This window comes from Pocillopora damicornis, chromosome 11 (genome assembly GCF_964200805.1).
Source record: "Pocillopora damicornis chromosome 11, jaPocDami1.2, whole genome shotgun sequence".
Lineage (NCBI taxonomy): Eukaryota > Metazoa > Cnidaria > Anthozoa > Scleractinia > Pocilloporidae > Pocillopora > Pocillopora damicornis.
Window position 1 is genome coordinate 22,989,476 of NC_142680.1, and position 25,931 is coordinate 23,015,406.

Consider the following 25,931-nt stretch of genomic DNA (forward strand, 5'->3'; position numbering starts at 1 on the left):
ACAGTGAAAAAAATATATATCCTTCTCGCCTAATTAACGGCCTCTGAGTTAGTTAAGTTTCGAAAGGTGAGCTGATGAACAGATGTACTATTTCTTAATTGTAAATTGTCGCGCTTGAATTTTAGTGCGAAATTTAGTACACACCTTGTAGTTACCGATGCGGACTCAATTAGTACTAATCAACCGTTTTAAGGCTGAGTGTACGAAAAGTAAAGAAAGTGATATATCTGCTAGTTCGGATAATGGCCAGTTTCTAAGCTACTGTACACCTGCCCCATTCAACATTAACACTAAGTTCACTGAGTTGTACGGCCTGTTATTAGTTGACTGTTGTGATTTGTGAACTGTTGAGGAGAGGGGTAGGTGCGTAGTTGCTTAGATACTGACGTTGATCGGCTATTTCAAAACTGTATGACTTCAAAGTTGTTTGGTGCGAAGGTTAACAGTCTAAAAAGACCGATATCGACACAATCAGAACTAATTCTGATGAGTTCTGAATGTATCGGTCTTTTTAACTTTTTTAAAAAATCTTTTTTATCGCGCGACGTCATGGTTGATGTTTAGTGCAAAAGCTAATTAACAGTCTTAAACACCGAGGCCGACACAATAAGTACTAATTAATATTTTTCAAGGAAGGGTGTTCGAATTGAAAGAATAACACATTTGCTATTTCCAAATCATGTGACGTCATGGTTAATGTTTGGTGTGAAAGTTAATTAGCAGTCTTAAAACACCGAGGCCGACACAATCAGTGCTAAATAATATTTTTCAGGGAGGGGTGTTCGAATTGAAAAGAATCATACATTTGCTATTTCCAAATCATGTGACGTCATAGTTGATGTCGGTGTGAAGTTAATTAACAGTCTGCAAAGACCGAGGCCGACTCAATTAGTACTAATTACTATTTTTCAGGGATGGGTGTTCTAATTGAAAAAATCATGTATTTGCTATTTTTAAATCATGTGACGTCATGGTTGATGTTTAGTGTGAAAGCAAATTAATGGTCTGCAAAGACCGAGGCCGACGCAATTAGTACTGATTAATATTTTTCAGGGAGGGGTGTTCGAATTGAAAGAATTATAAATTTGCTATTTTCAAATCAAGTGACGTCATGGTTAATGTTTGGTGTGAAAGTTAATTAATAGTCTTAAGATACCGAGGCCGACATAATTAGTACTGATTAATATTTTTTCAGGGAGGGGTGTTCGAATTGAAAGAATTATAAATTTGCTATTTTCAAATCAAGTGACGTCATGGTTAATGTTTGGTGTGAAAGTTAATTAACAGTCTTAAGATACCGAGGCCGACACAATTAGTACTAATTAATATTTTTCAGGGATGGGCTTTCGAATTGAAAAGAATTATGCATTTCTGAATTGTATGACGTCAAGATTGATGTTTGGTGTGAAAGTTGATTAACAGTCTACAAAGACCGAGGCCGACACAATTAGTACTAATTAATATTTTTCAGGGATGGGCTTTCGAATTGAAAAGAATTATGAATTTCTGAATCGTATGACGTCAAGATTGATGTTTGGTGTGAAAGTTGATTAACAGTCTACAAAGACCAAGGCCGACACAATTAGTACTAATTAATATTTTTCAGGGAGAGGTGTTCGGATTGAAAAGAATTATTCATTTGCTATTGCTAGAGCGTATGACGTCAAGGTTGATGCTCGGCGCGAAATTTGATTAACAGGCTGAATCAAAGCTGATACTTACACAATTATTACTAGTTAGAGGTGAACATAACCTCTAAACAGTTTGTTTTAACGTTTAATTGCATGTTTAGTGCGAAAGTTAATTAACGATTGAAGAAAACCGATTCCGACACAATTTGTAATAATTAAAAGGTCATGGGTGAGAGTTCAAATAGTGAACCAAATAAAAATAAGTTGTAACTGGAGCGTCACGTGCAGAAATAAATCAACAAATTGTAATTACTGTACCGTGCTGGTAATTAACGCTAATTGACATAAGGAACATGAAATGAAACTTTGGCAGCCGTCTTTGAAATCGGTATTAAAACATGTATATTTATAATTATGGTTTGGAAGGAAGGAGGGGGAAATTCTACCTTTTTTTACTGCTGGTACTAATAGTTGTAATTGACCGAGTATAACACGATTGTTATAAGCCAAAAAAAATTTATGAACTACGTTGACATCTGTTTGACGCCACGTTCGTTGCTATAGAGGAAAATTAATCATGAACAAAGAAGTAAGTAGTGCCTTTAACACAGCTAGTACTAATTAATAGCTTAAAGTTTCCTAATCAAAACACTTGGGTCGGCTACATCAGAATCGGTTTGGCGTCATTCACGTCGTTCGTGCCTACGTTAATTTTCACAAAGGTAACTAATTAGGACAACAAATTAGTCCTAATTGGTTGATAGACAAGATATCTCCATACTGTTCTCCAAATATCCTAAGGTGCTGACAAGGAGGATTTGTTTTACAATCAACCTTAGTTGGTGATTATTTGTTTAATTCTCGTGACCTTAATATGTAATTCAGGGCTGATATTGTAGGGAGAAATTAGATTTTAGTCAATCTTAGGGGTTTAAAGGTTATTACCTGTTTAAAAAATATCGAGAAGTTCGCAAACTTCTGCATGACTGAGTGTTTACACCGTTTGATGTCTTGATGAGGATGTGATTAACGAGAATTTGTTTACTTCCGACGGTATGCTTGACACTAATTAACAGATTATTTTGAATCGGAATAAGACGTAGGACAAGGTAAGACGTCAAGTTTGTTTCAATCCGCTTGTTGCGAAATCTAATTACCAGTTGCAATGATAACCGACCATGAGAGCCAATATTAAAGCTTTCGGCTTTCACCATTATGACGTTGTGTTTGTCACTTTCTATCAGGAAATGTCTGAGACTACCTTCACACAACGTTAGCTCTCTGTTCGCTCCAATGTAACAAGGTTAAAGTATGCAATTCAATAACATTTCTGGCACTGTTTTTTTTTTGCTGAATTGTTCTCCTCGTCAGTTCAAATTCCAAATATTCATTTCTTCATCTGTTTCCTCCGAGACTTTCCAGGTCGGGTGTTCTTTCTCTTCTTTCCCTAAACAAAACAGAAACATTTACGCTCCTTGTAAAACGCAAATCTAAATGTTCATAATCTAAAATAATTGCAAGATCGGTGATTTCAGATTCCTGGGGTTCATGCCGGTTTTCGTGGAATATACACCGTAGATTTATTATGTTGCCTGTATGGCATACTAGTTCGCCGCAAGTTTCTCTCCGCCCACACAACCCCGAGTTTTAGTATTTAAGAGTACACAGTCGAGGTAGAAATCCCGCAAACACTCTGCAATCGCACCCAAAAGCTGCCACCTTAGTTGCTGATACTGGAACAAAATTACTACGATTCAGTTTATTAATTTGGGTAACCTTTTTCTGGTAAACTAAACCCTTCCCTTTGACGATGGAAATTCCCTTTGCCACTCAGTTGTCAAAAGTTGCTTTACGTCTGTGTTGCTACACCGAATACAACAAGAAACACACTGCTTATAGTTTCTACCACCGTCATCCCTTACCGCATTTCCAGCCTTTGCTCTTGGCGCTTTACTGTGTATTGAAGAGTTGAACGAACTCACGTCTGAAAAACTTTGCTTGGAATTTCTCTTCATTCCTTTCTTTACTCCTCCAAAACCGTATTTGGAATCCTGGTTATTCAAGAAACAAGACAGCAGATTGATTTATCATAAATATTAACTGCCCTACCAATTTAAAAAGTTCCTTTCAACAGTCAAAGTTTCAACAATAATAATTTTCGTACCTTCCTTTTTCTCTTTGCATTCTTTCCGCTATTGGTAGAATTAAACATAAAAATTTTATACTGGAACCACACATATATTGAACATAACAATTGTATCGCTAAGGGAAGGTTAGGTGCCTGAAACATCCGGGAGCTTCCACTATTGGCAGCCAGCTCCTGGATTGAGACATCTCCCATGGCTGGAAAAACCTAGCAACCCAGCCATGTGCCCCCACACAAGAAAGGGAACACTGTATCACACTGAATAAACAATGGAAAGAGGGAGGGAAGGGTGGGGAAAACTGCCTTGGCGAAGAGCTGCCACTCCTCATAACGCTGCAAGTTACACTCAAAGCACAAGCAAGAACGCCTCAAACGAAGAGAACGTGGAATTCCCACGCAAGCGCATATGCAAAAGACCGCTGCCTACTAGAGAACGCTGATGCTCTTTGTTATTAACTCCATTAAATTGCATTTAACTGCGCCAAATAAATTTTTAAAAAAAGTATTAAGAAAAATAATAATAAAATGAAAGAGGAATGTAACCAGCTCTTCATCCATTGTTTTTTCAGTACTCCAAGAGTCCAGTCCAAGTTAAAAAAGGACGAAGACAGATGCTCTCCCCACTGCCAGAATTATTGTATCTTTCCCAACAAGGATGGTGCAATGTTCAGAGAACTCCCCTCCGTTAATATCAGCAGGGTTACAATACTTGGTGTCTCTGAGGATTCTCCTCCACCATCACTGCTCTGCTAGATTCACAGCTAATGCATTGTAACTTGCCATATTTTTAACTTTGAACCATTAAAATAATTAAAAACAAAGAAAATACCGTTTAATGACTTTTCCTTTGTTTATGGTTGAAGATTCGCTCTCTGTTTGTATCTGAAATTCATCAGGGCCTCCTGCTGTTGATTTTGCATCAACTGGGGTGTTCTTGCCACCTAAGAAGTTTAAAACATAGATTCTCTTTCATTTATTAGTCAGAGAGTGGCGGAGAATCCACTTCAAATAGAATCCAAAAAATACCCAAAATACATAAAATCTGAAGTCCCAATTAGTAAAGCCTCTCTGTGCCTCCATGCAGATAAGGCCTCAGCTAGAGAATGCCACTGATTTCTGTTGGTTGTCAGACAGTCAAGCCATCCTTATGTCCAGCCCACATTCTTTGTTTCCCTTTCTACAGTTTCTCCCCAAGTTTCATTGAGGGGGGCAGCTGTGGGGAGTCTGTTGGAAGGTGGCAATCTGAACACATTCAGACTCCCAATTAAGTCACAGTAATAATCATGTAATTATGATGATGATGATGATGATGATGATGATGATGATGATGATGATGATGATGATAGCTTTAACTCACGTTTTTTGTAGTTTTTCACAGCTTCCATCATCTCTCTCTTTTCCTTCTGCCTCTTTTGTAAAACCTCTTGTTGGACCTATTAATAAAAAAAAAGTGTTTTCCCCTCTTTGATTATTAATAAATACATTGCATTCACTTAACATAAATTGATAACCCTTCTTTTACCTCCAATACCCAGGATAATTTAGTGGGAGACACAGTTGCAGAACAATCATTGTGCTGAACTCCTGGTTGAAAGGTCAGGGCCTAAGGCCCAGCCAGGCCATGGTGTTATTTTCTTGGGCAGGAGATAAACTTTCACAACCCTCCTCTCCACTCAGGCCCCTGTTTTTTGAAAGGTGGATAACACTATCCAATGGATAAATCTTGATATTGTAGATACTGCTAAGTATGTTTTGTCAACACTTATCCACCGGATAGTGATTTATCCATTGGATAGTGTTATCTGCCATTCGGACAAATGGATCCAGCGCCAGTTGTTTGATGGACAATTAGAGCTGACCCAGGGTAAAATTTCAATTCCAGTTTATTCCTATGTTCAAAAACTCTTTTTTCAGATAATTCTAGGTATTCCTTTTAAGAGCATCAAATCATTACATTGTAGAAAAAAGGAATTAAACTGAAATTTCTTTTGACACTTTCTGATCTGAAGTCAGATTTCCCACAACCCCTGGATTAACCCAGGAGTATTAAAGGGTATCAGCCAGTTAGTAGAGAAATCTGATGAAATGCTGGGGGGGGGGGGGGGGGAGCAGGAGAGATATGCGAGCAGTGTAACAAATTTTTTTGTCAAGTAAGATAGAGATGACTCTTTAAACCCTACTTGAGACCAGCATTTAATTTCTTCTCACAGAAATACTGCTTAGATATTAACCTTTTACACCCTAACATCAGTATGTATACTCTCCATACTGTTCTCTAAACATTTCTTAAGATGCTGACATGGAGAATTTGTCTAACAATCAAGAGCTTCTTAAGTTGGTGATCAGCTCCTTTATTCTCCTGACCTTAATGTTTGATTCAGGGCTGATATGGTAAGGAGAAATTAGGTGCTAGTCACTCTTAGGGGTTAAACAGTTTATCAAGATCATGAGAAGAAAGGAAATGATGGCCAGCCTAGGGAGCTTTGATCATTATACCAATTCTCCTTGTTAGGATCAAACAAAATGTACTGAGAAGAGAATTGAGAATATGGATACTGATGCTCAGGTGTAAAGGGTAAAAGCAATGGAAATGGGGATCAGCTCCAGATGAACATGCTACTTCCCTCAAGTGCTATTGCAAGATTTTGGGTTCATCATGCAGAGTCCATACCTTTTTGCCATATTTCTTCATCTCTCGCTGTTTCTTTGCCTTTTCAGACCTCTCCATGGCTTTCTGCTTGCTCAGTAATTTTGCCCTTACCTAAAAACAAAAGAGAAACAAAGAAAGAGGATAGCTTAAACCTAAATAACTTCCAAGATCTGTTGTTAATTCTTCCCTATAGCTGCTTCAAATTTCCTTGTAAATAAGTTGTGAGAATTTGAGGTTACATCAAGATACCATCATCTACCTGATAAGTTGAGCATTCTCATTACCTGTTTGCTGAATAATGTATCGATATTACAGGGAGAAGTTATTTTACTAGCTTTGCCAACTTAATATTAAATATACATAAACAAAACAAAAAATGTAAATGGTACAACACAGGCAGGGACTCTGCAACAGCTTAAGCAAATTACTGCAGGCTAGAGTGTTCCACAGTTACATATTAATCACCTCTGGAAGTAAAAGGTTAACTCAGATGGCATCTTAAACAATTTGTGCTTCTTTCCTTGCAAAGGAATATTTTCAAAACTGGCAGGGTGACATGTTAACCATTTTCCTTTTAGTCAATCATTTTTTAATACTGTATATCTGGGAATAATCTTTCAATTTACCCTCTGCATATGATCATCAGTTTTCACCATTTCTGCAAAGTAATCCTCAGGTCGTTTGGTTCCCACTCCAAGTTTGTTCAGTTTAGGAAGTGCTTCATTCACTGCTACCTGTGCCTGCTTGTAGCTTAAAATACAATAACCATTGTTAGCTTCATATGAAACTGTTTACTTGGAGCAGGGGTAATTTAGCATTGTCATCTGAGTTGATGATGTAAATTGGGCACTGTAAAGAGTTACAAAGCTGGGGTTTAATGATTAATTAGTTATTAAACTTAGTTCTAATGCTTAAAAGCATTAGCCCTTCATTGGAGAGAGTGTTTTGCAATAATGAAGGGCTACTGCTCTAAACATCAGCTACGTAACTCTTTACAGTGCCTGAATTATAATAGTAATTTAACTGAATGGAGTGCAATTTGGGCTGACATCATATGTGTGATTTCAAAATCAAACGAGCGCAAAGAGCGAGTTTGATTTGAAATAACAAGTATGATTTCAGACCAAAATTGCATGGCACAAGGTTCAATTACCACTTTATTACATCCATTTTGAAATCACCCAAATACAGGACTTGGTCAGTTCAAATATTTTATTGATGCAGTACTGAGCTAGTTTAAAATTAAATTCATCCATTTTTTGGGGGGAAAAAACAAGAGTTTTGGAAATGAGGGTTGCAAAATTTGCCACATGATACTCTTTGTCTTTCATTTTCCTGCAATTAGATTGGTTACTTTAGACAAGCCTTGAATTTTGATTTGTTGTTTAGTTTTCAATTTAGCCTCCTGATTGGCTGGGAAAATGATATGATTTAAAGCAAAAAATGGTGCGATTTGTTAATAAATTGCACCAATTAGAGCCAATCAGATTACAGGGACCACCAATGATTTCAAAATGGGTGTAATAAATGTTATAAACTCAGTTGATAATGATAAATTACCCTGTCATACTCTTCCACTGACACAGCACCTCAGTTTCTTTAGAAATTTACTCCTTTATTCATGTGAAACTAGTTTATCTGTAGCCCTTCCTAATGCTAAAACTAACTCACAATCTCATTTCTCGTTGGAAGTCATCGTGGATACTTTTCTCACTGGAAACTGTGGATGTTGTAGGCGTCTTTAAACTTTCCTGCTCGTCATCTTCCTCTCTGGTGACTGTGACATCCATTCTTTCAACCCATTCAAGCTCTTGAGCGATCTGCTCCAGTTTTTGCTTCATGCCAGGCTGTACAAGTGTAAACAAGTTTGTGTTAACCATTTGACTCCCAGAAGCAATTGAGAGGTAACTTCTCCCTATAATATCCACACACCATCCAGCAAACACGTTATGAGAATACTTAAACTAGTCAAGTTATTCTTGATCTAACACCAAATTCTCTTAACTAATTTACAAGGAAATGTGTAGCAGCTAGAGGGGAGAATTAACAATCAGATCTTGTCAGTTAAAGGGTTAAATGGTCGGTCGTTATATTCACACTTCTGTGGCTAGTTTGCCACCAAGTGGACAGATCTTTAGCTGGAAAACCTTTCAAGAGCTTAAATTTCGTTTAAAAAAACTTATACGAACAAAATGAACACGAAATTTAAACTTACGACATTGTTGTACAGAGCACGTGTCTTGGTTTGGGACTGAATTCTGTTCAAACCCACTTGAAGTTTTCCGCTTGCAAAATCTCTTTGAAGCTAAAACAGTCAAAAAGAAAACCTAAATGAGTCATTTGAACCTATCCTTTGGCATGAAGCTATTCAAAATACAAAATCTCACCTCGTCATCTGATATTTCAGAGCCACTTTCCATCAAGTCTTCGTCGTTGATGTCGGCCATTTTGTTTTTCTTTATTAGCGAGGGATTGGTTCGAGTTAATCCGCTGGCTATATTGACTCAATATTGATCAGTTTATTTATTTTAATCCTGTAATCCAAACATAATCTTTTAGCGTTACTTCGTTATTAGCAGCATTTTTTAACTGCAATCTTCTGGTCGTTAGGCGTCGTTATGGATCAGTTTTACGAAATCTTCGACTCATATGCTGAGCAGCTGGCTAAGCTTCCAATGTTGCCAGTTTTACAGTGTGTCCACTACATTATTATGAACTTGAAATTACGCATGGGAGAAGGTAATATTATTGATGAATTCGCAGTATTCTTGATAACTGCTACGATCAATGTTTTAGAATTGCTATCGAACAGAGATGAAAACTTCCAAGTAGATTAAATTGAGATATTGGCGCAGGAGAAATCTTTTCTCTTTTTCTCTTATTTTCCATTCCCAGTGGAAAGAAAATTTTCTCAAACTCCAGACGCCACGCCCTTTCGCGGCTGCCTTCCCAGTGACTTTTCTGAAACTTGTGGAAAACAGAGATAAAATATCGCAAGCTACTCAAACATCAGTGATTTAAGGCTTAAAGGAAAAAGAATTGGGGAGCAGTTTGGAAATTGTCAACTTGGCTGGAAAACTTTCTATTCACTATTAAACCTGGAACAACAATTTCTTAGGCAGGATAATTAAATCAAGTATTTTATTTTTCCAGGTGCACTATCCTTTGCCTATTCCCATCCAATGTCTTCCTGGGTTTCTAGTATATTGACATGTTTTGCTGGGACCTTTTTGACAAACTTCTTGTTGGGCAACTCTCTGCTGTCACCACTGACAGATTTGGAACAAATTGCCATCCTGTCTGTCATTTGGTATGAATGTTATTAAAAGTCGTTTTCTTATGAAAATTGCAGTTTTGTTCTCCTAACTTTTGATGCAAATGATTTGTTTTGAAATTATAAATTTTTCTTGATTTGATAAAGGTATCTTGTATTCTTTTGCCCTCTGGATTTGTTCACCAAGGTCTTTATGCTGAAGCCATTGTGGGTAAGTTAATTTGACAAACAGTTTCTAAATTATTAGAAAATATTATGTTCTCACAAGACTGATTGTTAACTCCCAAGATCTGATTGTTAATTGTCCCCTCCAGCTGTTACACATTTCCTTGTTAATTAGTTATATGAATTTGGTGTTAGATTAAGATAAAAACTTCTACCTGATAAATATGAGTATTCTCATTACCTGTTTGCTGGTTAATATGTGGATATTATATGGAGAAATTACATGTTAATCACTCCTGAGAGTTTTTAAGGCAGAATTATATTGTTACTTGAAGAGAAAGAAAAAAAAAGGAACAAACAAACAGACCCAAATGGTGACGAAAAACGATTTAACCCACAAAAGCAAATTTAAAACAATAACCTAATGAAAAGCATATTTAAAGTGTTGCATATTATTCTTCTGTGCCTCTGCATATTCACATGCACGTCTGTGTTTTAACCCTTTAACTCTTAGATCAAATTTGTAATTCTCCTTACTGTCAACCATACAGTTCTCATAATGTTAGTTCAGAGAATTTATTATTTGATCAACTAATTATCCCCAAATTGATATTTTTCTTTATTCTCATCACTTATCTGGTTGATATTGTATTGATATTGTAAGGAGAAATTCAGTCTTGGTCACTCAAGGGAGTTAAAGGGTTAAGCACTCTTCATTGGTCCTTTTGTCCATTATGTAGCTGTCATTTATTCAATAGCTTATTTGTTTATCAATTGTGGAAGATGAAGCAGCCCATTGATTAGTGCTAAGGAATCTGGATTGTAGGCCTAAATTTGAACCCTGTCTAAATCTTTGACTGTTTTGTTCTTGTGTAAGACAGTGGACTCAGTGGACCACAGTGCCCTTCATCACCTTAATCTCATGTATCTTTGCTCTGACAAAGGGCTAGAGCTCAAAATCTCAGCTTTGAAACTGTTTCCGTTGGCCAATTTATGTTATCAACACTAATAACAATAATACTAAATTTCCCTGTTATACTCTCCCACCTACGCGGAACCACAGTTTCTATAGAAACTTAACCTCCTTTAATCTGATGTGTGTTTTGTAGATTGCTCTTCTGGTTGTCAAAGAGGCCCACAGAGCAAAGAACATTCTCAAGGGAGTAGAGATATCATCAACACTTTACCATGATGCTTGGCTGGTCATGATAGCAGTAGGAACTGCAAAAGGTTTGTTATCTAGTTTTGATTGTCAGATTGTTAACTCATCTTTACTCACACTCAGTAATTAATAATTTAGCATATTTTGATTTTCAAATGTTGTACATTGACTGAACTAGCAGTCTTTCAGCTTCTGATTATTTGACTGGAATAGTGTTTATTGCACACAATTTTCTTGCGACAATAGCTTTCATATTTTTTAATATTTCCCTAAGTACACTTAACCCTTTTGCTCCCAATATCTTTAGTGAACATAAATTCTCTTTACTATCTGCAATACATTTCTTTTAAATTTTGTTCTGAGAATTTGGTCTTAGATCAAATGATAATCCTCTAGTTGAAATCTTTTTCTTAATATTCTTATCACTTGGCTACTTGATGTTGTCTTGATGCTGTAAGGAGAAATTATGTCTTGGTCACTCCTAAGAGTGGAAGAGTCAGTAGATCCTTGGATGCTCTGACAAAAAGGACAATCAGGTCTTCAAAATGTCACTCAGGATCGCATACAACAGAACCTTTCAAAATCACTCTCACCCAGATGATTACAATACACAATCAATTAATGAACACAATTTTTTTCAAATATCTTTCTATTTATTAATTCAGGAGCTGGCAGTAGACTTTTAAGACCTGTGGTTATGTTTGCTCAAGGGAAAGTGGACGCTGTTAATGAAGCGCTGTACCCATCATTGTGAGTAAAAATTATATGAATAACCATTTAATTGTTTTTCTCTGATCCTGGACAGAGGTGAGGGGGATAGATGTAGAGGAAACGAGTGGGGGAAAGGAGTGATTAACCATTTAACTCCCAGATCTATTAAGTAATTCACCTCACTGTCAACCATACAATTCTTATGATGTTAGTTTGGAGAATTTGGTATTGGATCAACTGATAATTCTGTAATAGATATTCTTCTTTCCTCTCATAACTTGAATTCATGATATTGTATTGACATTGTGAGGAGAAATTCTGTGTTGATCACTCATGGGAATTAAAGCATTAAAGAGGCTATGTTCCCTACCCCTTGCTTTTTTGTCTTCTTTGTATTGTCTCAAAGTTTTTGCAACCAACTTCCTTTTGAATGGTAATGTGCAGTGTGGGTGGTATTCAATTTTATTTTCAGATTTTTCATTTTAGTGAACATTAAAAAAAGTAGTCGGTGTGGGGAGTGGGAAGGGGGGTGAGGGGAGGAGGGATTGGGAACAGGTTTGTGCACTTACCTCACTTTGTCCCACTCTTTAATCTCTCCTCCTCCACCCTTTTGTGATTTTCTGTATCTTTCCCCAAATACCATCCTTGTCCTCTTTTCCTCACCCAGCAATGAAAATGGGATCTGGCAATTTAATTTGCAAATGCTTGTCACTGAATGCCCTGATTATCAAGTTTTGATTTCTTTCAGTGTCACCAAACTATCCATTGTTGGAAGTATTCTCTTTATTGTGGTGCAGAAGCGCATAGTAGCCTTCACAACAGCTGAAGTTCTTCTGGGCATAACTTGTGTGGGAGCATTTCTTCAGGTCCTCATGTATCTCAGTAACACAAGTGACCCTTTTACCTATTTAGAGAAAGCTGTGGCTGCTGTTCTTTTTAGAGAACCAGCTGAAAAGGCAGATACTTCAGATGCTAAGAAGAAAAAGGATTAGTCACTCTTAATTTAAATGAAGAAAGAGGATACACCTTACTTTTGATAATTGTGTCCTTGCCTAGTGTGCAACAGGTTGGAATAAGGCAATCTGTCATGGAATGTCAGTCACAAAGACTTGCTGATTGCTATTAACCAATCTTAAGATTGTGTTATTTGTCACGAATATGCGGTGAGGTTTTGTGAAAGCTTATCCGAAAAATTCCTCTCCTTCCTTTGAAAAAGGAACAGAGAAACCTTGGAATGAGGTTGAGGTGTGTTGTCTTTGAGTGGTTTGGTGAATGTTGAAATAAATCCTGAAATGGCTTCGTGTTACTTTGATGTGCTCTCTGATTGGTCACCAGTCCAGCAAACAAGATGTACATATGCAAAACAATTCCTGAAACGTCTTTTTAATTTCATCAGCGACGAGATCATAATTTATTAGTAGTAAAGTTTTTTTCTGAACATTTACACATGAACCCTAACGTTATCGAAGAACACTAATATAGTCTTATTTTTGAGACCCTCAAGGTGACAATGTATTTACTTAAATGTACTGATATCTTACTAATGAACAGCTGTTTCGAGAAAGGTTGAAGGAAAAAAGCGAAAAAATTCACGAAATATACCCGAAGGGTATTGATGGTAGTTCCTTCACCTCAGGATTTCAGGGAAATCTGAGAGAACGTCATCGTAAGGATGAGGCAAAGCGGATTTGATGAGTTTATTCATTCATTTTACTTATTAAAACTCGTTGATTACCGGATAGCCATATTTCTATTCGAGATTATCGCGTGCACTTTTGTCCATTTTGCCGAAAACCTTCCTCGAAACAGCTCTATATATACCTATATTTGATGGCCATTTTTTCACTTTTTTACTACAAGTGTTTGTATATTTGTGTAATCGTCTCAATACTTCTAGCTAGTCGTTTTGAAACTAAAAGTTTAGTTACTTCATACTCTACTAGTCCGCTGTCTTGAGAGCGCTTTAGTCACGTGAAGAACCCCAACAGATTTAAATAGTTCTTCCTTTCACAAATATTTAGCTTTTAAAAAAATGTATTAAAAAAAATGAGAGAAAAACAAAATAGCAACTGAAATTGGGTGATAAAATTTAGGTAATTTAGTCTTTTATTCCAATGCGATCACCTTCTGTACTTTGGTTCTTTGTCTCCTCTTTTCCTTGTGTGAATGTGTGAGTTTGCCTGGTTATACCAAAAAGCCATTTCTCTAATTTTATTGATCAGTTGGTGTAGTTGTTGATAGATATATAATATGCCAACACAGAATAAACCAATATGCAATCAAGTTAATAACAATTGCAACCAGTTCAAATGTAATCGGAAAAAAAAGGAGCGAAAAGAACTACCCCTATGCAGAGTACACTCAAACCACCCGTACCATTAATTGCGATAAACTATGAAAGAAAACAACACTAGCCATAAGTCTACTAAAGCTCTGTAGCAGTAAAGCGTCCTAAGGACTAAGCGGAAGATGGTAGGATTGACTCCGAAGAAGCAAAACGCTTTCTTTTTCTGCTTCTTAAAGTTCCACATGAACGCGCGTCATCTAAGAAACAAAAGTACATTGCAACCTTACGCAGTCAGTTAAAAAAAATAAACAAAAAACAAAGTCACTTCCCTTACTGATAGTTCAGTTCAGTCTAAAGGTATAGCATCCACAGCCTGGGTCGTCTGCACTTGTGCTGGTTGAGGTGTCCTGTGGTCAAGACCATTGAGGAACATGCGCAGGTACTGTCCAAGGCCACCAGCTGGAACTATGTTGCTTAAGTCAAAACGATCCTCATTGGATGGATCCAGCATTCGGTTGGCTATGGCTTCTTCGTTCCCTGACGCTAAGTCTTCCTGCCTCAAACAGTACTTCCACGTTTCGACATCACCGCGGATTGCATCAAGCATTTGGCGCCTCATTTCCAGCTCGGTACTGAGGCAGATCCTCAAATAAGCATTGCGCCAGCCGCTTCTCAACATTTGAAGGAAATTTTCAGTCTGAAGATTATGGCTTCGTATGATTTCTTTGAAATCTTCTACCAGGGATCTTTCAAGAGGATCGTGAATTTCATCTCCGTTTAAAGCTGTTTCCACTAACTCTTTGCCGACTTGGAGGTACATATCTTGCATGTCATGGTATCTGTAATTTGGAAGTAGGTTGCCACATTGCTGAGGGCTGCGCAACACAGTATCTGTCGTAATTTCTTTGTTTCCTTGGTTGTCATTGACGCTTCCTGGTTCAGCTGCTCTTCCAGGTACCGCTCGCTCGCTGTCTTGTTGTGGTTCATTCTTTTTAAGTTGCTTCGTATCATCTTCATTTTGATGGATCAGTGCTTTGGAAAACTCCGCCGGACTTTCCATGATATTCTCCACCACCTCAGCCAAAGATGCCAGATTTTCGGGATTCTCAAAGTAATCAACACCAAAGAGATTGTAGGATCTTGCGAAGAAATGTCGCAAGTCTTTGTCTTTCAAAGCTTTTAGCAGGTTTTCAAGGAGCTTCATCATACACTCGGCTCTTTTGTCTTCCGTCCACATCTCGGCACCAGTCTCCTCTATTGTTTGCAAAAAGAGGTTCTTGAGGTGGAATGACACCAAACCTGCTGGACTGGAAAGATAGGCACGGTGCAATTTCTTCAAACAACGGTAACACTCGCGTTGGATTTCGTTCATCTCTTGGGTTAATAGGTACTCTGCATTAGAAAATGAGATTCTGAAGTCGCACTCGGGAATTTCACTGTACCTTGGAGATTTCACAACCAAGTGGTAGCCTTCGTCAATGATCTTAGTCACCATTTCGACGGAAGGCCATTTCCGCTCTCTTTCGAGCCAGTCTCGTGAAGCCTTCGGCCATCCTCGGGATCTTAAAGCAGGCACGAGATCCATTCCCCTCTTACGTGTGATAGAGTCTTTCTCTTCGATACGATGCTCCTTGTTTCCACTTTCTTCCCCAATCAAATGGTTGAGCCATCGTTTGAGATGTAATTTCTCTCTTTCTCCAGATTCCACCTCATGTATGGCTCTGCCACTTACTGTTGCATCTTTTGGGGTCGGTCCTTCTCTTTCACCGGAGTTCTTCAATTCTGCTTTGGATTCCTTTTGAACCGCTCCGCCATCTTGTTTTGATGTGTTTTCGTTCGTTTCTCGCGCACCTTCCCTGTCGTTTTGTTTTTCAGTCACTGACTCTTCTGGGATTCGTGTATTGTCAATCTCATCAAAAGAGGTGGACTCCAAGTCTCGATTGCCAGGCGCCTGAGCGTCGCTACGATTTTGTGCCGTGACACTGGGGCCAAAATGGGCAGGTTCTGAACTTCTTTCAACTTCGTTAGTGTCACACGTTTGTTGCGTGACACCCGACTCCTCGTGACAGATCGCTTCCGCCTGACTTCCACTTTCGTTTTGTTTTCGACTTTCAATAGCTTGGACTCGGGTTATGAAGCTTTGCATCGCATCGCTTGATATAAATTCTTGAAAGAGGGTGGATAGTCCACGGATAAATCCGTCTGAGCCACTTTCAATCAGCGAAGCCTGTGATTCACCCACACAAGGAAGTAAATCTTCAATAACAGAAGCGTGTTCTCGTGTGTATTCCATTCCATTTGCATTGAACATCGAGCTAGCCAGCCCTTCCCAATCAGCCAATTCACAGCTACACCCCTTCTTTGACTCAGTCATGTTTTGCAGTTGTTCGAGGATCGTTCCAAACCACTGCTTGGAATCAATCGTAAACGCCGGGCCTACTTCTTTGTTCTTCCAACTGCAAACGAACTGAAGAGAGGGCGAACGATCATCGGAGACTATGCTTAAGCTATATTTCAAATAATCGAACCATTCGGACGATTTGCTCCCATAAATCGCAGGATCGAAGTTCTTCAGCGCTGAAGTGGCCAGGTATTCTGTACCTTCTACAAGGCACGACTGAAACTCGGGATGGTTGCTTGCTCTGATCCTTACATAGAGGGGGTTTTCTGGTAAATATTCGAGAAGGTCTTCGTGAATGATCAAGCTGTCTGTGGTTGGGAATACCATAATGTCTATATCTCCATAATTTTCTGGCGATATGCACTTCAAATCTTCCGCTGCACTGCCATAGGGTCGGACTACAAGTTTTTTTTCGGTAAATTTAGTCGAGGCCTCCGTAAGCTTCGCTAAAAGAAAGCTGAGAAATTTTTCGTCGCACTCTTTAACCAACTGTGCTTCTCTTCCTCGCTCCCCAAGACACTTAAACACGAGGTTCAGTTCTTCGACAAAATGTCCCGACACAGCCATTATTACCCGAAACGAAAGCGAAACAAAGGCACGTAAAACAATTCAATCAGGTCAAAAGGAGTTTCAGTTTCGAAAGGCGAGTGATTCTCTTACCCAGGCCAACCTCTTTTTTATCCAAAATAAGGCAACATGTCCTCCTCACCTAAATTATCTGATATCAATAATTGCTAATATGAACTAAATTATCAGATATGTATAATCTAAATGAAGTGTGTAGCACTGGTACCTAGGAAGGTATGTCCGATAGAGGACTGGGTTTCATTCCTGTAAAACATGGCGGAATCCACGGAATCAAGTGAGTAATGACCCTTTTTGACGTTTTTCAGCAAAAGCGTTCCTTTTCCTCTTGAGTTGTACTATTTATTTTGAAAATGAAATTCATCTAGATCGTGGCAAAAAACGAAAAAAGCGACCTACGCTTTTAGAGGTGCTGGAAACAGCTCGAAAAATACTGAGAAGAGATGACCACGGGCAACCCTCTCCTTCTGCATCAACTGGCACGGTTATGAGAACTCGAGCCCCGGCAGTGTACCATTTTTCGAAAGATTCACGTACAGGACGACGCAAGACTCACTGCCAATATCGCCCAAAAAGCAGCGCAGCAGCCAGCAAAAACGTACTTCAGCTGACAGACGTCGGACTCGCGAATGATACCGACGTTCTAGGTATAAACACTCGTATTAATCAATCCTAAATTAGCTTGAGCGATGTAGTACATGTATATCTTTAAGCTTAATTATCAAGATCGGGTGAAGATGTAAGCTTCTTGGACACGTGTATTCCTTTAGATTCTTTTTAATGTTTACATATTAAGGATTTACTCGGACTTTATATGGGATTGAGTCTCTATTCTTTATTAACTCGATAATTAAGTTCTTCTGCGAGGGAGTTTTAATAAACCTTCTTCTTCTTCTTCTTCTTTTTCCTCTTCTTCTTCTTCTTCTTTTTCCTCTTCTTCTTCTTCTTCTTCTTCTATAATAATGTATAATAATAATAATAATAATTATTATTATTATAGTAATGATATGATGATGATAATGATGATAATAATATTAATGACAATAATAATTGAGATTTATATAGCGCAAGTTCCATATACCCTCACAAATAGAAGAGAGCTGAGAAGGCTATAATTTTGTTCCTGCCAAAGCCAGTAAATTCTTTGATAATAATTTTAGTATCCTAAATTAATGCTGTTTTTAAAAGTGTATTCTTTAATTTAACTGTTTCATCATGTAAACCAAATAAACTACCAAATTTTGTTAAGTTTATCATATTGGAGGTGTAAAGATATACACATGGGTAGAGAAAACAAGTTTGTTCTGGTCATTACAGCAAAATCTTAAAAAAGTTGCATTGCCACCCAATTTTTTAGACATTGATTCCTGTTTGGACAGCGGTGTGGATCCGCCATCATCCTCAGCTGAAACAAGTATGAATTTTTTTGTCATCTATTATTATTATTATTATTATTGTTGTTGTTGTTGTTGTTGTTGTTGTTGTTATTATTATTATTATTATTACAAAGTTTCATCTGTTGCTAGTTCACTTTTATGTTTGCAATAGTTAATTTTGATTTCAAAATTACATTGATAAACATTTAGTGGATCTCAGTTTAAATGTAAAACAGCAAGTTGTAGTGGCTTTATAATAATGCATTAGATGAGAAAGGTATTTTGTAGCCTTGTTGCTTTTATTAGATATCTTTATCATTTATTGTCATCATCATCAGTCATCAATTATTATTCAACAGTTCAAAAACTATCCAAAGAGTTGGAAAACATAATCGTTGCATTGTTATTGATTTAAGGGGTAAGATTTTAATTCATTCATGTTTTTTAATACTAAGCATAGAAAACTCTGCTACAGTCATATCAAAACTATTATTTAAAGTATCATTTGTTGTTTATAAAATTATGCAGTTAATTGAGTGAGTGAACCACACAACTGAACAGGCTATGTAACACTTCATCGCATGTTAGCCTTACAAGAAATTCAAATACTTAGAAAATTGTCACATCAATTGTAGTAAATGTTGTTAAATATCACAAGGTACCTTTTGACATTTTGGCATTTGAGTCTTCTCCTCTCTTTTTAGGTAGGTTTGATATGAACCATGTCCTGTTTAGATGCCTTCAGTGCCAAAAAGACCTACCCACATCCAATCCAGTTGTTGTTACTCAGCTTGGATTTTGGCCTGGTAGTGTCAGCAACATGACCTATGTTTTTGATCCAGAGGTTTTTTTACACTGGGATCTGTTCCAGAAGGAAAGTCCTGGTTGTTCCAAGAGATCTTATCTTACATCTCTGGAACAGTTTTCTTTAAGAAAAGGAAGGGTATGTTTTTCCTACAATGCTGAGTACTAAATTATTAAAACCCCTTTTCTATGCATTAAGGCCCTATTTCCCTCTTAGGGAAAAGGAAATGATGATGATGATGATGATGATGATGATGATGATGATTCTATGAATTAACTGCATGAAGCAGATATCATATTATATAATTATATTCGTGGTTATAGTCAACTACCTCTTAACAGACGCCTCTATAGGATGGACACATTTCATAGACGAACACCTTCTGTTTGTCCTGTACTGTAACTAAACGCCTTATAAGACAGACACCTCTCCAAGACGGACAACCTCCACTTTAAAAACCCTCAATGGACACTTGTGAAATATAGTTTTATGTGAATAATACCTCAAAACAGAAATGTACGTACTGAATATGAAAAGAAATCACTATTTAGAGAAGCAAATTTTTTGTCACGTAACTAAATATATCAAGAAGAATTAGTCAGGGCGTTGACAATTTCAAACATTCGCACAAAAGCAATGAATTTTCCAATAATATTGTGTTCCAGTTTGTAGTTTTTATGACTTAAAACACACTAAATACAGTTGTGTATTCATTGTGCATCAGCATCTTCAGTTAAGCTTTATTATCTCAGAATTGCTGGTCTCATGTTACCTCTATAAGTTTATTCTTTTTATTTGAAAAAACTTGATGTATAGTTACTGTAAGGCAAACTAAATTTCCCTGAATGTTCCCTCTCTTACTTGTTACCATGTTCGTGGACAAAATTTTCATCTCAGCCTGGCCCTTTGTTGTTAAAGTCATTGAAATTTCTTGCAAATTATCCTGAAAGTACAAGTCATTTTCGCTTACCAATAATATATATTTTATTTCATGTCTTTTAGGTTGGAACCATCAACAGTAATTCCTTTTCATGTGCTTTTAAGGAGTGGAAATATTGCCAGTCAGCATGATCTTGACACCAAAATAACGATTATCGTTATTTCTAAATTGGCCCTGAAATAACAAATAGCATAATTTCAGTGCATGTGTGAGACCTTCGGGCTCGAAGCTTGGGAACTAGTATCCAGGGAAAGATAAAATGGCGGCGAAGGAAATCTCAGTAGTTTAATATTTTTTAGCGTGAAAAGGCTTGGGTGTTGTGATCTGGTTCTCAAGTAAAAAAAAAATCACGGTCTGCAATGGCCCTACCACCTTTTGAACAACAAGAAAACATTGAAACAGTGGTAAAAAGCAGCAAGTTTCAGCTTAGTCAAAATGTTTTTTAGAAGTATGCAAGCTGGCTATAGTAATAGAAGGTAGAGACCAAACCTTGTCCAGACTAGACGCCTAACAAATGTTCTGTGTGGACAGCCAAATCCCTGGTTAATGGCACATTTTGACTAGGCTATTTGTTATTTAGCTACTAAGTAATCTTATTATTAAAGATTACTGCATTCCTTTTTAATGATTTGCTGCCAATTGTATGCTGTATATAGCTTATGATTTGTGTGATTTTCAAGAGTAAATTAGAAATACCTGAAGATGGTAATGATGTACTAGATAACGTACTTGATGCAAAGCAATTTTGGCACAAAGTGTATGCCTTGTCCTCAGGTGATTTTAACATGCTAATAAGATTTGTTATTCAAATAATATACATCAGCTGGAATGGGAATATTGAAAGAAAAATAATAATATTTAACCATAAAAAGTTTTGGTTTTATGTCCAAATTAAGGACTTAGTTGAAGATCACTGCACTGATCAGGCCCCGAAGGCCAAAAAAGTGCTGTCTGCTGTTAGTTTAATTTTTGTCATTTCTATTGATTTATTTCATTTATCAATGTTTCTTTGAGTTATAATTCATTGACCTCTTTCAATAGTGCAGGTTTGCTCATGTAACCTAATCCCACATGTATGTATGTACAATCTCAGTTGAAATTTTGAGTGGCAGGCAAGCTGGCAATAGTAATAGGCAGCAGAGGCCAAATCTTGTCCTGAATAGAAGTCTGACATGTGTGAAATTGGCAGCTATTTCATTGTAGGTGGCCAAATTTTTGGCTGCAGCACATTTTGACCTGGCTGATTGTGTGTGTTATGTATGTGTTCTTCTTTTTAGGTGTTAAACAGGTCAAAGTACCGAAAAAAACCTCTGTGATAACTTGGTAGTCTAAGATGTAAAAATTTTTAATAATAAGGTAAAGCTTGATCATTCTTAAGAGTTTGCATCTGTTCTAAAAGTTTTGGGGAGAGTTAGGGGGGAATTATTTATACAAATGTATTTAAAAAGTAGCAAAAAAATAAAAAGAACTAGGGCAAAATCCCAATTTGCTTTAAAAGTTTATTTTATTAAGAGCATAATTCTGGATATAGCTTGGGATTTGTGTGATTTTCACAAATTGTTGGGTTGTTATGTAAACTTAATTTACAGGAACCTTGTCAATTTTCAGCTTCAAGAACAAGTACATAATTGCAGGAAAAGCTTGAAGCTTGAAAAATTGACTGATGAAACTGGAACAGATGTCATGAGATTTGTACAATAGGTTGGCCTGGGAGGGACCAAGAATTAAAGAATTCATTGATTCTCTTACACCTTTTGTCTGCATAGTGTGCTTCTGTAGAGCTTAGTTATTGCTGTAGAAAACGTTTTTGGAGGGCCCTTGAGATCACTCACTTTTGAGCTAGTTGCCCCTAGGGAAGAGGATATATGTACTTATTATCTCCCTTTAGGGGGGGGGGTGTTAAGGGTTAAAGACACTGATTCTTCTCCAGTAGCCACAAGTACCCCTGCCTATGGAAATTTTGAACACTATTAAAGGGCTAGTACCCTCATTTCACACTTGAATTTCTAATTTAGTGTAAGTTATGAAAAATAATGAATGTAAATTCATCTTGGTTGTACAGGTTGTATCCAGCAGTCCTTAAAAAAAATAAAAAGGTATTTTTCTGAATTAAAAAAAAAGTGTTCTTGCTTCAAAGTAAGTGCATGATATGTCATTCAATTAATGCTCTAGCAGAGTTTTTGTTTGAAATGCCAAAATCAACTTCACGAGTAAGGACAAAAAAAAAGGGCAATAAGAAAATGTTCTTCTGTATCCTTTATGTCAATTTGGGCTGAAAAACACGTTTTTGTTCCTTTTGCAAAAATTAGCTTATTTCACGACCAAAAACGATGCAAACAAGTTTAAACGTTATGTTTTCAGCAAAACAGCGATAGAATCTGCGAAAAAACAATGGAGACAAGCTAACACACAGTGTTCTCAGTAAAATTTGGGCAAAAAAACCTTAAAAACCAAAAAAAAAAAATGCACTGACGTACCCATTTTGGGCCAAGATAACTGCCAAAACACTGAAAACTAGCTTGAAACTACATGTTTTTCACAAGATCGCGACGAAATCTGTCTAAAAACTCCAAAATACGGCAGAAATGTACGATTTTTGCAAAATTTTTCGCTAAAGTTGACAAAAACACTCAATTCGACTGAAAAACACGTTTCTTTATTTTTGCAAAAATAAGCTTATTTCAGTTTTAAAAACGCTGCAAAAAAGCTAAAACACAATGTTCTCAGCAAAATAGTGCAAGAGTCTGTGGGAAAACACAAAAACCAAGCTTAAACCCAGTGTAAATTAATAAAAAGGCCCGAATTGCGCATTTTGGCAGTTATTTTGGCAAAAAATGGTATATTTTGATTTCAAGCAAACTTTCAAGTAGTTGTTAAAGTTTAGAGCCAAACACAATACCAAAAAAAAAATTGGATGTTTTCAGAAAAAATTGTGACCCTCAGCCTAATCATAATCGCACCCTACCCAAGCCCTAACTCTAACTCTAGCTGTGAGCTATCCTAACCCTAACCCTAGCCCCGGGTTAGGGTTAGGGCCAGGGTTAAGAACGGAACTTTTCACTCCAGTCAAAATGATGCAACTGGTTAACATGGTCCAACCAGCCAAAACAAGATAAAATGGTTTAAACGGTGAAAAGATTTTAATTACGTGACATGGTCCAATTGGAAGAAACGATCTCACTTAGTAAAATAGTGCAACTGGTTAACATGATCCAACTTGTTAAAATGATGCCAATATCTAAAATGAACAAACTGATCCAACCAGTTGAAATGGTCTAACTAGATAATGCATGTGTAACCAGTGAAATTGGTTCAAATAATTCAAGTAATCAACCTGGTAAGAATGGTAACATTAGTTAAAAAGATCCAGCATATTACAGTGGTTCAACTGGTAAAAATAATCATCCAACTACTAAAAGTTATTGAACCCCAATCAAAATTAATCCAACCGCTTCAAATAATCCAACTGGTAAAAATTCTTCAAGTGGTTATTTAAGTGAAAAAGGTGACAAAATCTCCTTGAAAATATTTATGAAGAGACTTACACCCTTACCCTAAACTCTAACCCTACCCCCAAACCCTAACCCCAAACCTTCACCCTAGCCCTAACCTCAACCGCAGACCCTCTAACCCTAACACTAAGCCCAAACCCTTACCCTAACCCTAACCCTAATCCCAAACCCTAGCCCCACACCATAACCCTAAAACATAACCCTAAACCCTAACCTATAGCCCTTAACCTAGACCTAACCCTAACCCTAACCCTAACCCTAACCCTAACCTCAACCTTCTCTATCTATCCTGTAAGTGTACCAGTCGGCCTATCGTTTGTTTTTCAGTAAACTTTCAAGTAGTTACTGAAATTTACAAACGCAATACCAAAAACCCTGCAATTGAATGCTTGTAGAAAAATATTAACGCCAACCCTAAGCATAGCCTCACCCTAGCCTTAACCCTAATTCTGACACTAAACCCCGCTAACCCTAAGCATAATTTACCCTAGCCCTAACCCTGATTGTAACACTAAACCCCTCTGACCCGAAGCAACCCAAACTCTAACCCTAACCAGGTAATGGGCTCCTGCCCTAACCCTATCCTCAACCCTGAATTAAACCCTTTACCATAGCTTAGGATTGGTTTGGGGTTTGGGTTAGGTTTAGGATAGCACAGAGTTAGAGTGAGCACAGGACGAAATAGCATGATTCCGTAATTCGGAAAAATGAAACTCTATGTTTCCACGTCATTCACTTCTTCCTTGGACCTGTTATGTTTCCGTTATGATTCCTGAATGGAAATATGACGACACATTTCCGTTGCATTTCTGTCAACGGAATATTATCGTCGCCTGTTTCCGTTACGTTTTCTTGTACGGATTCAAACTTTTACCGTCAAGTAAAACATATATCATGACAGGACGGAAAAACGTGTGGACTGTAAGTACCTCCCGTTGTCCCATACAAAGCCTTAGAAAACTTTTCTAAGGCTTTGTATGGAACAACGGGAGGTACTTACAGTGCATGCATTATCCGTCCTGTCATGTATAAAGTGCTGTACAGTTCTTACACCACGTTACCATGAAGACGTGATCGTTCGAGGACAACAAAGGCAAATTGACGTGCATTAGGTGTTTACGTTCGTAGGAATCATAAGAAGTCCTAGAAGCTTCGATGTTTTACACTGAGCTATGTGCATGTTAATTTTGGAACTGTTTCGAAACCTTACAAAATTGAATCTTTTAAACTTACTCTGTGCTTAGACTTTTAAGCAGCTGGATCATTTGAGCCAGTTTAGTCACTCAAACCAGCAATACAATACTAGGCTAACTGGATAGTTTTAGGGTTAGGGTTAGGATTTACAAGTAGGCACACGCAGTTGTGTGGATATTGTGGTACATGGAGTTTAGTGGAGTGTAGATTTTAGCAGTATTTGCCAGTGTTGACATATTTATAAAATTATGGTTCCAAAGTGCGTGTCACTGTTGAGAACCCAAGAAAATCATGAGAAAGTCGCCGATGGATTAGCCATAAAAATAAGCCCAACTCTGAGTCAATGCCAAACCACAAGAAAGTTGTGAAACTCGCGCCAATGTAAAAAAAAAAAAAAAAACAACTGAGGTTCGAAGTATAGGTCGATGCTAACATCCTATGGAAATCATGGGAAAGTCGAGGAGATTGTTCATGGTACCAACCAATGCCACTTTCCCATGAAAATCAAGAAAGCTGTGGAAACTAGCCAACATATGCTAGAATGACAATCTTTAATAAAATTCATATCTAATAAGAATGTGTGAAATGGCCAATATCGCTCTTGGATGAGATACTGGTTTGCCGTGTTTTGGCAGTTATTTTGGCGAATATGGCTAAAATCAAATCTGTGTAAAAACAGTAAAATCAACGAATTATTGAGGTTCGTCAACATAGGGAGGGTCCTCTTAGTTTAGAGAAAAACTTCTGCCCACGGCTAAAGGCGTTAAATTAATAAATTGATATATCTGGGCGGCATATCAAACAGCAACACTAAACTTCTCCTTTCTCACAGCTTTTTCCCCTTTAACATCTTTGTTCATTCCATTTTTTTTAAAGTAAAAACTCGTTTTGGAGGCATAAAGGTCCCTAAAGCAACGTTTCAAGATTTTATGGCGATCTTGTGAAAAACATGTAGTTCCAGCTAGTTTTGAGGGTTTTGGCAGCTATTTACACAAAAAGTGGGTAAAATCAGCCCAATTTCTTGTGTTTCTGACGGTTTTTACGCGTTTTTTCCCCAAATTTTACTGAGAACACTGCGGTTTAGCTGGAATG

General features: G+C 37.3%; 4 protein-coding genes across 4 annotated transcripts; 2 read left to right on the forward strand and 2 right to left on the reverse strand.

Annotated features, from left to right (window-relative positions):
• Nucleotides 1-1,764: 1,764 nt before the first annotated feature.
• LOC113678383 (putative rRNA-processing protein EBP2) lies at nucleotides 1,765-8,938 on the reverse strand. The gene is made up of 10 exons (XM_027195264.2): nucleotides 8,815-8,938; nucleotides 8,643-8,732; nucleotides 8,099-8,274; nucleotides 7,054-7,177; nucleotides 6,449-6,538; nucleotides 5,135-5,210; nucleotides 4,607-4,718; nucleotides 3,796-3,823; nucleotides 3,554-3,682; nucleotides 1,765-3,078 (listed from the first exon to the last, which is right to left on the reverse strand). The coding sequence occupies exons 1-10, from the start codon at nucleotides 8,872-8,874 to the stop codon at nucleotides 3,019-3,021; spliced, it is 945 nt and encodes a 314-aa protein (XP_027051065.2). The 5' UTR covers nucleotides 8,875-8,938; the 3' UTR covers nucleotides 1,765-3,018.
• Nucleotide 8,939: 1 nt separating this feature from the next.
• LOC113678382 (trimeric intracellular cation channel type 1B.1) lies at nucleotides 8,940-14,027 on the forward strand. The gene is made up of 6 exons (XM_027195263.2): nucleotides 8,940-9,166; nucleotides 9,581-9,737; nucleotides 9,849-9,912; nucleotides 10,976-11,096; nucleotides 11,694-11,778; nucleotides 12,488-14,027. Exons 1-6 carry the CDS (start codon nucleotides 9,046-9,048, stop codon nucleotides 12,729-12,731), a joined length of 792 nt encoding a protein of 263 aa, XP_027051064.2. The 5' UTR covers nucleotides 8,940-9,045; the 3' UTR covers nucleotides 12,732-14,027.
• Nucleotides 13,107-17,089, reverse strand: LOC149038322 (uncharacterized). The gene has a single exon (XM_089187729.1). The coding sequence runs from the start codon at nucleotides 16,992-16,994 to the stop codon at nucleotides 14,373-14,375; it is 2,622 nt and encodes an 873-aa protein (XP_089043855.1). The 5' UTR covers nucleotides 16,995-17,089; the 3' UTR covers nucleotides 13,107-14,372.
• A 30-nt stretch (nucleotides 17,090-17,119) lies between these two features.
• Nucleotides 17,120-21,881, forward strand: LOC149038323 (uncharacterized). The gene is made up of 5 exons (XM_089187730.1): nucleotides 17,120-17,289; nucleotides 17,381-17,659; nucleotides 18,370-18,426; nucleotides 19,093-19,331; nucleotides 20,196-21,881. Exons 1-5 carry the CDS (start codon nucleotides 17,268-17,270, stop codon nucleotides 20,262-20,264), a joined length of 666 nt encoding a protein of 221 aa, XP_089043856.1. The 5' UTR covers nucleotides 17,120-17,267; the 3' UTR covers nucleotides 20,265-21,881.
• Nucleotides 21,882-25,931: the final 4,050 nt, after the last annotated feature.

Excerpts from the sequence above, each read along its gene's own strand:
- LOC113678383 (XM_027195264.2), bottom strand. The coding sequence starts at position 8,874 with ATGGCCGACATCAACGACGAAGACTTGATGGAAAGTGGCTCTGAAATA. Across the intron at positions 4,719-5,134 it reads TGTGAAAAACTACAAAAAAC|GTGGCAAGAACACCCCAGTT; the intron begins GTGAGTTAAAGC and ends TAAACTTCTTAG. Across the intron at positions 3,824-4,606 it reads AAAGGAAAAGTCATTAAACG|CGGAAAGAATGCAAAGAGAA; the intron begins GTATTTTCTTTG and ends TTCTACCAATAG.
- LOC113678382 (XM_027195263.2), top strand. The coding sequence starts at position 9,046 with ATGGATCAGTTTTACGAAATCTTCGACTCATATGCTGAGCAGCTGGCT. Across the intron at positions 9,167-9,580 it reads GAAATTACGCATGGGAGAAG|GTGCACTATCCTTTGCCTAT; the intron begins GTAATATTATTG and ends TTATTTTTCCAG. Across the intron at positions 11,097-11,693 it reads AGCAGTAGGAACTGCAAAAG|GAGCTGGCAGTAGACTTTTA; the intron begins GTTTGTTATCTA and ends TTATTAATTCAG.
- LOC149038322 (XM_089187729.1), bottom strand. The coding sequence starts at position 16,994 with ATGGCTGTGTCGGGACATTTTGTCGAAGAACTGAACCTCGTGTTTAAG.
- LOC149038323 (XM_089187730.1), top strand. The coding sequence starts at position 17,268 with ATGGCGGAATCCACGGAATCAA. Across the intron at positions 17,290-17,380 it reads GGCGGAATCCACGGAATCAA|ATCGTGGCAAAAAACGAAAA; the intron begins GTGAGTAATGAC and ends AAATTCATCTAG. Across the intron at positions 18,427-19,092 it reads ATCATCCTCAGCTGAAACAA|GTAGGTTTGATATGAACCAT; the intron begins GTATGAATTTTT and ends CTCTCTTTTTAG.